Here is a 12551-nt window from a genome sequence, read left to right as displayed (position 1 = left end):
CCGGATGGCCAGCTCTTTGTTCCGGAAGCCGGCGTGCCGGGCTCCGGGTGTTGGGAAATGGCGGCCGGAGACTGCGATGTGATGATGGCCCCGGAGCCGAGCGGAGCGGGAGAGGCCGATCTGGAGAGGTAGCGGCGGCGGGAGGGGGCGGGAGGGGGCGGGACGGGATGACCGCCAGAGCCCGGGAGGGAAGGAAACCGAGCGAGGGGACAACCAAGAAATAAAAACCCGGGCCTCGGGCCTCGAGTGGAAGCGGTGCCCGGCTCCCCCCCTCCTCCCCCGGGGTAGGGGGAGGGGGGCCCTCGGGGTGACTCAAAGCCACCCCCCCTCCCCCCCCCCCGGAGGGATGGAGAGTGGGTCCCGGGGACGGGGGTGGTTAACACCCCCCCCCCCCCTCCCCCCCCCGGGCTCCCGTGGGTGAGAGGCTCCGGCTGCAGTTTAATCCGCTCAAAAAAAAATTATGTTTCGGAAATGGGTCCGTTTTATATAAATAAATAACTGGGAAACAGTGGGTCATTTCTCAGCCTTTTGGTGCTGCAACTGCCCCTTTCCTCCCGCCCTGAGGTGGAGGAGGAGGAGGAGGAGGGGGGGTGGGGGAGACCCCCCCACTGCGCATCCCCATCTGCCTCCAGTTGTGTTTTTTATCTTCACTTTTCTTTAATCGATCAGCATTTACCGTTTGTAACATTAAACATTAGGGGTTTTTTTTGTACAAGACTCTCTCTCCCCACGTCCCCCCCCCCCCCCCCCCGACGGGAGGGAATCGCTTCTCCATATCCACGTGGGGTTTGATATCAGGATGGGAATCAGACCGCCCCCCCAGGTTTAAACACTAGAACCTTCCACTCAGATCTGCATTTTTTCCCCTCTGAGATCAGCTCACACTCGCTCCGTGGAAAATATCTTGTTTAATTCGCGAATGGTTCTGATTTTTTATCAAACATTGATTTGCTCAGTCAAGTGCTTGTGGTTGTGGGTGAAAATGTTCCCGGCTGTGCACCAGCCAGTGAATTACTCACTGTAGTGATGAGTTCTTTCATTCTGGTGATGTAAGAGGTTCCTCTTCCCCCGCACCCCTCCTCCCCTCTGCCCCCCACCCCCAACACCCCTCCTCCCCCCACCCCCCCCACCCCCTCCCTCTCCTCCACCCCCCCAACCCCCACTCCCTCTCCTCCCCCCCACACCTCTCCCTGCCACACCCCCTCCCCCCTGCCCCCCCCACCCCCTCCTCCCCCCTGCCCCCCCCACCCCCTCTCCTCCCCCCTGCCCCCCCACCCCCTCTCCTCCCCCCTGCCCCCCCACCCCCTCTCCTCCCCCCTGCCCCCCCACCCCCTCTCCTCCCCCCTGCCCCCCCACCCCCTCTCCTCCCCCCTGCCCCCCCACCCCCTCTCCTCCCCCCTGCCCCCCCACCTCCTCTCCTCCCCCCTGCCCCCCCACCTCCTCTCCTCCTCCCCCCACCCCCTCCTCCCCCTGCCCCCCCAACCCCCTAAATATGACCTCTCAGAAAATATTTCAGCATTATATGCAGTTGGAAATCTATTAATTCCTTGGTTGTGTATTTGTTTGGAGCAAAGTCAGAATGCAGTACCAGAATTTGCTGCTGGACAGGTAGGGAGATTGTAAAACAAATCCTTTGAATGTAGAAGATCAGGGATGATTTAATTGAGCTGTTTCAGGTGATTAAAGGATTTGCCGGGTTTGATAGGGAGAAACTATTTCCTGTGGTGAAGAAACCCAGAAGGAGGGGGCATAACGTTAATACTAGAATCAGGCCCCTCACAGGTGATATCAGGAAGTAGTTCTTCACACAAAGTAGTTGAAATCTGAAACATTCTTGTACCAAAAGGTGTTCAGGCTGGTTCAATTGTAAATTTCAAAACTGAAATTCTTCGATTTTTGTTAAGCATGGTTATTTAAGGGTTACTAAAACAAGACTGATGCAAGGGATTGTGATACAGATCAACTTTGATCTAACTTTTTTCACCCAGAGGCTGGTGGGAATCTAGAAATCACTGCCTGAAAGGGTGGTAGAAGCAGAAACTCTCATAACGTTTAAGAAGTATTTGGATGTGGACTTGGAATGCCATGACATACAAGGCCTAGTGCTGGAAAATGGGATTAGAATAGTTAGGTACTTGTTTGACCGGTGCAGATTCAGGGGGCCGAAGGGCCTTTTTCTGTGCTGTAGACCTCTATGACTCTATAACTGAATGGAGGGACAGGTTCAAAAGGCTGAATGGCGTGCTGATATTAATACTGGACAAGTCAGATCCCAGAGTGAAACCTGGCTTGATAGATCCTAACCATTTTCTAGATATCTGGGAAGAAAGTTACTGAACATTCACAGGAGTGTGCTGGTGAACTTTTAACATGATGAATAAAATATTTATTTAAGAAAAAAAAAATTACACCAGACAAAAAGGATGGAAAGTTCTCAACACAAGAAATGCTTCAAATTCACACTATTCCTTTACCCCTGCAATATCTTTACAGACACGCAAACCAGTGGAGAGTTTTCACTAGCTTGACACACAAAGGCTTCTCGCTTGGGACTGGCACAGTTGCAAATGGTTTTCTGCTGGTGAATTCCTGAGCTTTTCACCCAACTGGTGTATCTCCTCAAGAGACCCAAAAACCGCATTCTAAACTCTATTGTCCGGTAGCACCTCTGCTAAACTGATCGCTTTACTGAGTTCTGTGACTGACTATTCAGTCAACTACTGTCCTAATAGATTTGTCATGTTTTCTTCTCAGAGAGCTGAAAATCCCTGCCTTCACTCTCTAAATTGTCTCTTCTGTCTTTTCTCTGCCTGTGTCACTTGACCACTGTCACTAAGCACCAGTAACAGTTTTTCTTCCAGAGTCCCTAAACTTTTAACTAATCTCCTTACCTTCAAGGGTTGGAAAACTTCACTAAAAATGTATATGTACAAACAAACCCTAAAGACCTGACCTTTCAGTCAGGAGCCCATCTAGACTTCCCAGCATCAAAGTTCACGAACAAAACCTAAATGAAACTTGAACCCTTTTTACCTTACTTAACACATGTATATTCAATGTAAAAGTTATACATTGTTTCTAACACTATTGATGATTCTTTTAGTCTCTTGTTTCTTTTACTCCACTCTCCAAAAAGAAATGACTTTTCCTCAACGTAAGTAAACATTTATTGAGTCATGAATTGCAATGTAGTAAACAGAAAGTTGGAGCATTTTTTTTACTAGTGATATTTGTGAAATATTTGCAGATTCCCATGTAACACTTGAGCTGTGAAGAGTGTATATACATATATATAGGAATAGGGCAGGGGAATAGAACTAGTTGCTCTTTCAGGGAGCAAACCAAAAGGACTGAGGGCCAAATGACCATTACTGGAAAATGATGTGATTATTCAATTTGCTATTTCTCAAGTGGTGATTCTGCTAAATCCAATGTACAAGTTAGCATTTTGATCAATTCTGTTGTATCTTTTACCTGGAACTTGGTAGGAAATTTTGGTTCAGCTCTGATTCTTCCCCCACACATCCATCGAAGGTCATTATTATCAAGTAATCTCCGATGAGAATTCTTGCTCTGCAACAGCACAAAAAGAGCCACCATTTGGCTATTATGCCTGTCTTGGCTCTCTGAAGAGATAATCCCTCTTTTACCATTTCCCGGTATATTTTAAGTATTTCTTCAATTTTTTAAAGTAGATAATGGATTCTCTGCAGCCCTCTTTCCTTAGGCTATTGCATGCCCTCGCAACCCCTCTGTGTGTTTGAAACAAAAACCTCCTACCCTCGCCCTTTGCTCCTTTGGTGATCTTAAATGTATGATTACTGACTTCCAATTAACCAAACAATGAATTTAGTTATTCCAAATTTGCTTCAAAATCTGTGTGTGTGTGTGTAGGACCGTTTTCTACAGATTGGGGCAGATGTGGAAAGGGCTCACTGCCCAGTGTGGACGCTGCATCATTCATTGCAGGAAGCACCCAGGTTTGATCCCTGGTTTGTTTTATCTGCTAATCTCAGCTAGAATTAGGTAATTAAATGAGAGAGGGGAATAAACAGTCAGATTACACCCTTGATTACCGTTTAATCTTCCTTGATGGTAAGCATGTATGGTTACCAAGGGTAAAGTATGTCCAGGACTGCTGTTAGACAGCGGTCCAAACAGGGTCTTACCTATAAGACTCAGGTCTCAGCTTATTAAGGAATTCTTCCTCATACAACTTTACCGGTGTCTGGGAAGCTCTTTCTGTGTTATCAAATTGTGCTATCAAAATGCTTGTTTGCTGGATCTTGTGGAGGAGAGTTGGAGCAAAGGAAAATAAATTAAATCATATAATTTCTCTGAAAGCCTGCAGAGCGGAAAAACATTGCTGCTCATCAGTTCATAACTTAACATTAAGCTCTGTAGCTAAAGGAACTTCATCTGAATTCCTTGAGATTCTGATTTTAAGATGTCAGATGAATGTTTCTTTGTTGCATTTTTTTATTTATGTAACACTCATTCTTTTAGACAAGTGACCTGATGCTTAGACGTTGAATGGTTCCTGGTGGTGTAACAATGTTATACTGGGAATCGTAAACTTATGAAATGCAAATATTTTTCTGATGTTAAAGGGCCAGAGGTGGATTTGATGCTAAAGGTACCTATTCTTGAGCACCCTTGATACCTACTTTAGTCAGCTCACTGACCAGTGTGGAAGCTGCATCATTCATGGCAAGAAGCACCCAGGTTTGATCCCTAGTTTGTTTTATCTGCTAATCTCAGCTAGAATTATGCAGTTAGATGAGAGAGGGGAATAAACAGTCATTTTACACCCTTGATTACTGTTTAACCTTCCTTGATGGTAAGCATGTGTGATTACCAGGTGAGGACAAAAGCAAACTGGAATGTGATCCCCCCACCAACCCAGAAGCCAAATAGCTTTTTGAAACTGTTCAAACTCGTATCAAAGTGGAATTCTACTCATGAACAGGTGGTTTCTTTGTAGGGAGTTGCGGATATGGAAGCGTGGTATCCTCTTCTCCGTTTTGACGGAAGCACAAATCTGACCAAATCTTGTCGGGGCAATTGTCTTATGAAGGTAGAAATTGTCCTTTTTCATAGTTCTTGCTAGGGTGTTATTAAAAAAGGACAATTCCTGCCCTCATGAGAAACAATAATCCTGATTTTGCAAAACTGTCAGCGCTGACTGTTAAAAGCAGAAATCAAGAAGTTGCTGTCAGTGATTCCCGTTCCTCCACAGGGTGCACTAGTGAAGTCTCTGCAGATGGCAAATCACTGAACTGAGAAGAGCCTCCCCTTTTAATGTCACTGTTGCAAAACCTGAAAAGGTTACTTCTTGTTAATAAGGTGAAACTTAATTTTTAATGGCGTATGATGAACAAGTTGATGAACAACTTCTCTGGGCTGGAAAACTAATTCTATATTGTATAATGTCATTATTTTTCCAATATGAGAATCCCATAGTTTTTAAATATTTTAGATCATGAACTCTCCTCCATCCCCACCCCTTTTCCAATCTCCCTTTTTCCAATAATTTATATATATTTTTCTTTTCCCACATATTTCCATTATTTTTAAATGTATTTCCATCCATTGTTTCATCTCCACCTTTCAGCCTATTTCAATTCCTTCACCCCACCCCCACTAGGGCTATCTGTACCTTGCTCATCCTGCTTTCTACCCTTAATGTCACCATTAGCACATTCCTTAGCTAATATCACCACCAACAACACCCCTTTGTCCTTTTGTCTATGACATCTTTGGCAATCTCTTCTTTGCCTCCACCTATCACTGACCCTCTACCCAGCTCTACCTGTCCCACCCCCCTCAACCAGCTTATATTCCACCTCGTTTCTATATTTCTTTAGTTCTGATGAAGAGTCATACAGACTCGAAATGTTAACTGTATTCCTCTCCGCAGATGTTGTCAGAGCTGCTGAGTTTTTTCAGCTATTTTTATTTTTGTTTTAGATTTCCAACATCCACAGTATTTTGCTTAGGATATTTATTTATCTTAGGATAAATTTAATTTTACTTTTCTATATACTGTATGGATACCAATGTGCCAACTAAATTTGATGCAGTTAGGTGAAAGTATCTGTAAACTTTAACTGTTTTCTTAATTGAGAATGGCACTAAAAAGTTAGCAAGTTGCTTGATTTGGCAAGAGCCGCCATAGAATTCAAGCACACTTATACTGCTGCTCAGTAAAAACTCCAAACAGATAGTTTTGAATCCCATCAGTCGAGTTCAGCAGATCCCCCTTTTTCCAATAATTTAAATATATTTTTCTTTTCTCACCTATTTCCATTATTTTTAAATGTATTTCCATCCATTGTTTTATCTCTACCTTTTAGCCTATTTCGATCCCTTCCCCCTACCCCCATCCCCACTAGGGCTATCTGTACCTTGCTCGTCCTGCTTTTTACCCTAATGTCAACATTGGCACATTTCTTAGCTAATATCACCACTTTGTCCTTTTGTCTATGACATCTTTTGGCAATCTCCACCTATCACTGGCCCTCTATCCAGCTCTACCTGTCCCACCCCCCTTAAATCAGCTTATATTTGACCTCTTTTCTATTTTTCCTTAGTTCTGATGAAGAGTCATTTGGACTTGAAACGTTAACTGTGTTCCTCTCTGCAGATGCTGTCAGACCTGCTGAGTTTTTCCAGGTATTTTTGTTTTTGTTTTGGATTTCCAGCATCCGCAGTTTTTTGCTTTTATCTTAAGAGTTCTGCATGGTTCTGGTACAGTTGACATTGGTAGTGGTGCCATTTAAAATTTAGCGTTGGACTAGATTAGGATTTGCTACTGCAGCCCACACAGTGTGGATCATGTCAGTCAGCTCTGTTACATGGCTGAGTTTGAGTTTGCTTTGTGAGCTGGAAGGTTGTAAGAAATGGCTGATGCTCCTGTTTTTTTGTAACCCGCCCTAACATTGGCACTTTTTTCATATCCATGAACTGCCCCACTGTAACTTGGAAAATTTAAGAGTGTGATTTATTGTTTGATGCAAGTTACAGTTTTGGTGGATCTGTTAAACCGATACCTTTTTAAAGGGTACGACTGTTCTGGTGCTTAAAATGTGATATAATCCCTAAAAAGAAATTAAACAGCAGAGCAGATTGTAGGTTAAAAAAGGATGCTGGGCAGTGAGCAAGTGAATGGCTTCAAATTAATTGAACCTGTTAGGCTTTGTGTTCTCAACATGATTTCCTCATTTTATCATAAGTTTCCCACAATTGATCCATGACTTCCATTAGCAAAACTTGTATGAGAAGGTGGTAATACCAGTATAGTAAAGTGATAAAATTAATTGTTTTATTGGATGTGGTTTTATCAAAAGCTGCAATGCGCTTAAGGCTTCCTGTAGAATGCTGATCAAAGGGAACCGAGGGTTATGGGGAGTAGATAGGAAAGTGGAGTTGAGGCCACAATCAGATCAGCCATTTTCTTATCGAATGGCGAAGCAGGCTTGAGGGGCTGAATGGCCTACCTGCTAATTTTTGTGTTCATATTCATATGGCATTGGCTTGTGGACAAGCTCACCTCGCACACGATTATTCGATATTCACTAGGAACAGGAATCTCTTGTGTGAACTGTCAAGAAGACGTGGAGAAAATATGGTAATTAATGTCACCATTAAATGGGAACTTATTCATTGTATGTAGCAACATTGTAATGGCATGTTCACTTTGCCCGTGCCTTACAGAGGGTAGGGTTCTACAGGAAAACTTTGGAATGAAATTAGGGCCTGGCATTTGATTAAAGTGCATGTACAAAGTTCAGTGCCTGACTATTGGTCCTCCCATGATCTGTCCATGAAAAGCCAGAACAAGATGAAATTCCCTCTGAGCACTTTGGTGATGCTGTAGCTATAGATATGGTTGGGGGTGGGTGGATGGATGCGTGGGTTGGGTGGGGGGTGGGGGGTGGTGGTTTGCAGAGGGTGGGATCTGTGGCTTCTGGAGCTTGTGAAGTTCAATCTCATGGTAGAAGTGTGAAGCTGCAGTCATGACTGTGCATCACGCACATCAAATTTAATATACTGTAGGTATTGGGGGTCATGTATTACCTTACCAGTTTCTGATTATGTTTATCTGCCTTGTCTGTCCAAGACTTTGGAGAGTGGTGGAACAGAAGTGTCTCAGATAGAAAGAATGAAATTGCAAAATACAGCATCTTTCACGACCTCAGGACTTTCCCAAACAAAAAATAAGTAATTTTGAAGTCCCATCACAATTGTACTGTACAATTGTACAGCAGCCCATTTGCCCCCAGCAAGGTCCCACGAGCAGCCATAAGTTAAGTGACAAGATAACCTGATTTATTGGGTGTTGATTGAGGGATGAATCTGAGAAGCTCCCGAGCTCTTCTTTGAAAACTGCTAGGAGATAATTTAGCCACTTTCTCAGTAGTGCACTGAAATGTCAGTGTAGATTACATGTTCAAGTCCTTCAGCGTCTTCTTTCTGACCACTGAGCCAAGCTGACACCCTAGTCGTTCTCATCCTATGGTGTATAAAAGTCCGTGGCACAGCCTGAAAATTCAGCTGTAGTTAATACTAAATTGGCAGTTTCAGTGAGTTGCTGTCTGGAGGTAGGATTGAAACATTGTGTAATGGGAGATTTAGCCACAATCATCTAAGTTATTTGAGGCCTTTAACGTAAATAAACCTCCCACAGCACTTCACATGTTGGGAAATGGAAGCTGAGATGCAAAACTACTGATTAACAACAACATGCATTTATGGGAGACATTATGGAAAGCTTAAGGTGACTGTGGGAAAACAATGCTAAGATAGCCTCTATTCATAGTGGTCCACATTGTTACTTTTCAATTTCATCCCCAGCAGTTAAAGGGAATAATTCTTTGAGATTCCAAATCCTGGGGCTGGGGACAACCCCAATTCTTCAAGCATGCCCAGTCACTCAATCATAATTCAATGTTTTCTCATGATTCAAACACCAATCCACTGAATGGCTTAGAGCATGGTAACAACACAATTTAAGGTCGTAGGGAATGGATGGGGTGTCATCTGCATTAATGGCAGTAGGTAAAACCCTTGAAAAGCAACAGCTGTTGCTAAATCTTGGGAGATTAGTATCTTTATCTTTTAATAGTTGTTTAGTAGTACAGAACTTGAGTATTGCTGAAAAAAAGGGACATGCTGCACCTTGCACTCATCAGGACAGATTGCAAGATTACCAACAGTAAAGGGAACAACAATTTCTACTGCATGAGAAGAGACTGCTGCTGGGTTGGCAAGTGGAGGCACTACAATGGAGAATGCAGCCAGGAACAGTTAACTGCCAAACTTTTGTTCAAATTCAGACCTTTACTGTTGGTTAACTTGCAGTCATTATCTTTATGCTACTGACTGCAGGAGACCCATATGTCAGTAGTTGATGGCATGCTCAGAAAGTAAAAATACCTTTGATCTGCATCCAGCCAAAGCTTAATCTGTTCTGGACCTTGGTGTTGACATATAAAAGAAACAATTTGTTCCCCTTTTTAATAAGTGCAAAAGTCACCCAAGAAGTAAGATGTATCTTTTAAATTTGTAAAACAATAAAATAAATGATGTAGCTGCTGATGAATTCTACAGAAGACCACAACTTTTTATTGCCACAGAGGTGTACTCAAGCTTGACACTAAAAGCTACCTTTGCTGATCAACGCTAACCTTGCCTGGCGCCTTGTCTCTGGATTTTAACAGCTAAGCCATGTACCAATAATTGTTATTTCTTTGAATGTCCCCCATCCCTTATTTTCAAGCTATAACAGCCTGCAGCGTTGGAAAACAAATAGGCTTAAAATCAGTTTTTTGTCAGGTTTATTCTCTTTAATAACTTACTGAAATTGTGGATCAGTGTTGTGTGATTTTGGACTCGGGATCAATGCTGTTACAAGAACGAATATTGGGACTACAAAAAGAGTAATTTTTGTCAGGAGCAGGGTTCACCTGGTTTACAGTTTTAACAGCTACCAATCCTTTTGGGAGCCTGGAACTTTCAGTGATGGCTTCAGCCGTGCTGTGCTCTAATATTACTGTTTCTATGTTTAGATGGGACACATTAATACTTCATCCACTCGTCAAGGACATTCATGTACTGTGATATTTGTTTAAAATAGTCCACAGAATACACTGCATTCCTTGCAAACTGGTAACCAAGGCTTACTTTCAAAAACATTTTCAGGGACATTTTTATTTGCATCTCCCACTAATTTTCAGAAGTATTTTGTTAATATAGCCCAAGGAAAATGCCCTACATAATTTGCATTCGATTCAAATCCTTTCCAGTACTTTTCTCTTGATCGAGAATCTTCTGGAAATATGAGTCAACATCTAAAACAAAGGTATGTTAACGTTTCCCAGGCATTGCTGATGCTGCATCTCTTGAAACATAAGCCTAACTTTCGCTTTCCATTCCTGACGTATTGCTACACATTTCCAGCAACTTCTATTTTGTTTCCAGATATTCCAGCCTTCATTTTTCTTTCTCTCTCACCTTGTTTTGGCTAATGGTTTACCGGTGTAAAAGTGATCGAAAACGGATGACAGAAGATAGTCAAGTGGGACTCCTTCAGAAATATACTGCCCATTCCATAATTTGAATGAAAAAGGATCAGACTTCAATCATGGCTTCTGTAAATTGTAAATATCTGCAAGCTTCAAATGTGGTGTCCCACTCTGCTTGAAAGGACACAAGTACTGAATTTTGAGCATCAGTCTAATATTGTATTAACCTCTACGCTTTATAAGTAGTAGATTTTGGAACCACATTCAATGGAAATTTTAATTGAAAACTAAATTGTTCAGGAAGTAATACTTGGTGTGTGGACTTGGAGCAATTGCTACAGATTCACGTTTGTATTTTGGCATTTTTCAAGTGAGTTTACAGAACTGTGCTGAAATATCTGAAAAGTCATAACGCTAATACCCATTTATAAGCTACTGTCATACATGTGAAGAGGAAGCTTTTAATGTTTTGAAATTTGGTATAAACGAGCTGTTCATTGGAACAATACTGTGAATGTTGACCATATCCACCAATTGTTCTCTGTTTCGAACAGGAAATGTTTGCCAAAGTATGCCCCTCTGCCTGCCCTTAGGAATTAATTGCAGACTAATAAAATTTAGTAATGTTGGGCAGTGCTTGCTTACTTCCTGGCATCTTCAGGAAATTCCTGCTTGCATTGGAATGTGGTGCTGCTATTAGAATACTCTTACTCAGGGTGTAGTGCTGCTGGAGCGCAACAGAGCGCCGCTCTGGCATCTCCAACCAGGGCCCAGAGAAGGGGTACCAAACACTGGGGCCTGAGGACTTTGTGGGGTGGGGGGGGGGGGTGCAGGCTCTGTTTTAAACAGAGTTCTCGTCATCCACACTGAGCAGCCAGAGTTTAGGACCTGACAGACCGGCTGAAAAAAAAGATTGGAACTTTCAGGCTGAGTGTTCTGATTTTTTTAAGCTGATCTGTCAAGTGAGTTTCACTTATTGCTGTGTTGCTGTTGGGGAGGGATGGTGGGGGGAAATTGAGTGGGAGGTTGTGGGGCAGGGGTGGGGTGGAGGTTAGAGGGGGTTGCGTTGAAGAGGGAGGGCAGGGGTGGGGTGCTGCCAGAGCGCTCCGGAGCACCACTCCGGCATCTCCTGTTTAAAGGCTTTAATATTCACCGCTGGATGGTAAGCTCTCCTTTGCTGATTGCCCATTCACTATATGCCCCACTTGATTTTTTTTTCCACTGATCTCAGTGGAACTCATTCTCATTAATTGGCTGACTGGATTTTCAATCTGAAAGATTGGTGTTGATTTTAATCCTCACTGCCCCCAATATTGAAGCTATTTGTTTCCAGGGCTAGCATGCAGGGGGATTTGGCTGATTAATGGCAACAATCAGAACTGGAGGGAAATCTTCACACAACCACATGGGGCTGCACGACTTGTGACATGGCCGGCCAGTGCAGGGACCATGTCGAGTGAATTCTACCCGCGTTATTATGTGGGGCACAAGGGCAAGTTTGGCCATGAGTTCCTGGAGTTTTCAGTTCAGGCCGGAAAGTAAGAGTTGACCAGAATGTCCGGAACTTGTGGTGTAGCTGTGAATCCGGACCCTGGGAGGTTAAGAAATGGCAGAGGGAAGGCCAGCCCAGGGTCCCAGGCCTCACGCTGCTGCTGCTGAATGTCTCTGAGTCAATGTGCAACAGCAGTAACCTTCCTGTACAGCTCCCTGACACAGCTTTCTCATAAACAGACATTTCGGGGCCTTTGAAGCTCAGGGTTCCCAGGATCTAACGCAGCATCAATATCCCTAAACACCCTGCTGCATTTGCCTACTGAACATTAATTCCTTGGCTGTGATGGCCTGAAGATGTGAAACCCTTTATAGAATTTGTATTCCCTGCTGACAGCTTTACATGGAATTTACAGCACAGAATCAAACCCTTTGGCCCACCTCGTCTATATTGATATTTATGTTCCACAGATACCTCCTCCTGCCCTTCTTGATCACACTATCAGGGTAACCTTCAGCTTTCTTCCTCATGCA

At 43.3% G+C, this 12551-nt stretch overlaps 1 protein-coding gene across 3 annotated transcripts in view; it reads left to right on the top strand.

Annotated features, from left to right (window-relative positions):
• dnajc7 (DnaJ (Hsp40) homolog, subfamily C, member 7) overlaps positions 1-12551 on the top strand; it is a 43096-nt gene continuing 30545 nt past the window's right edge. For 2 of the 3 annotated variants that reach the window (XM_041173798.1, XM_041173797.1), the window contains exon 1: positions 1-128. In XM_041173798.1, the coding sequence (XP_041029732.1) occupies positions 58-128 (71 nt within the window). In that variant the 5' untranslated portion in view covers positions 1-57. The remainder of the gene's footprint in view (positions 129-12551) is intronic. The other variant, XM_041173799.1, reaches the window with a different exon arrangement.

Source organism: Carcharodon carcharias, chromosome 23 (genome assembly GCF_017639515.1).
Source record: "Carcharodon carcharias isolate sCarCar2 chromosome 23, sCarCar2.pri, whole genome shotgun sequence".
NCBI lineage: Eukaryota > Metazoa > Chordata > Chondrichthyes > Lamniformes > Lamnidae > Carcharodon > Carcharodon carcharias.
Note: the sequence above shows the minus strand (reverse complement) of the source record. Positions and strands in the feature narration are given on the sequence as shown.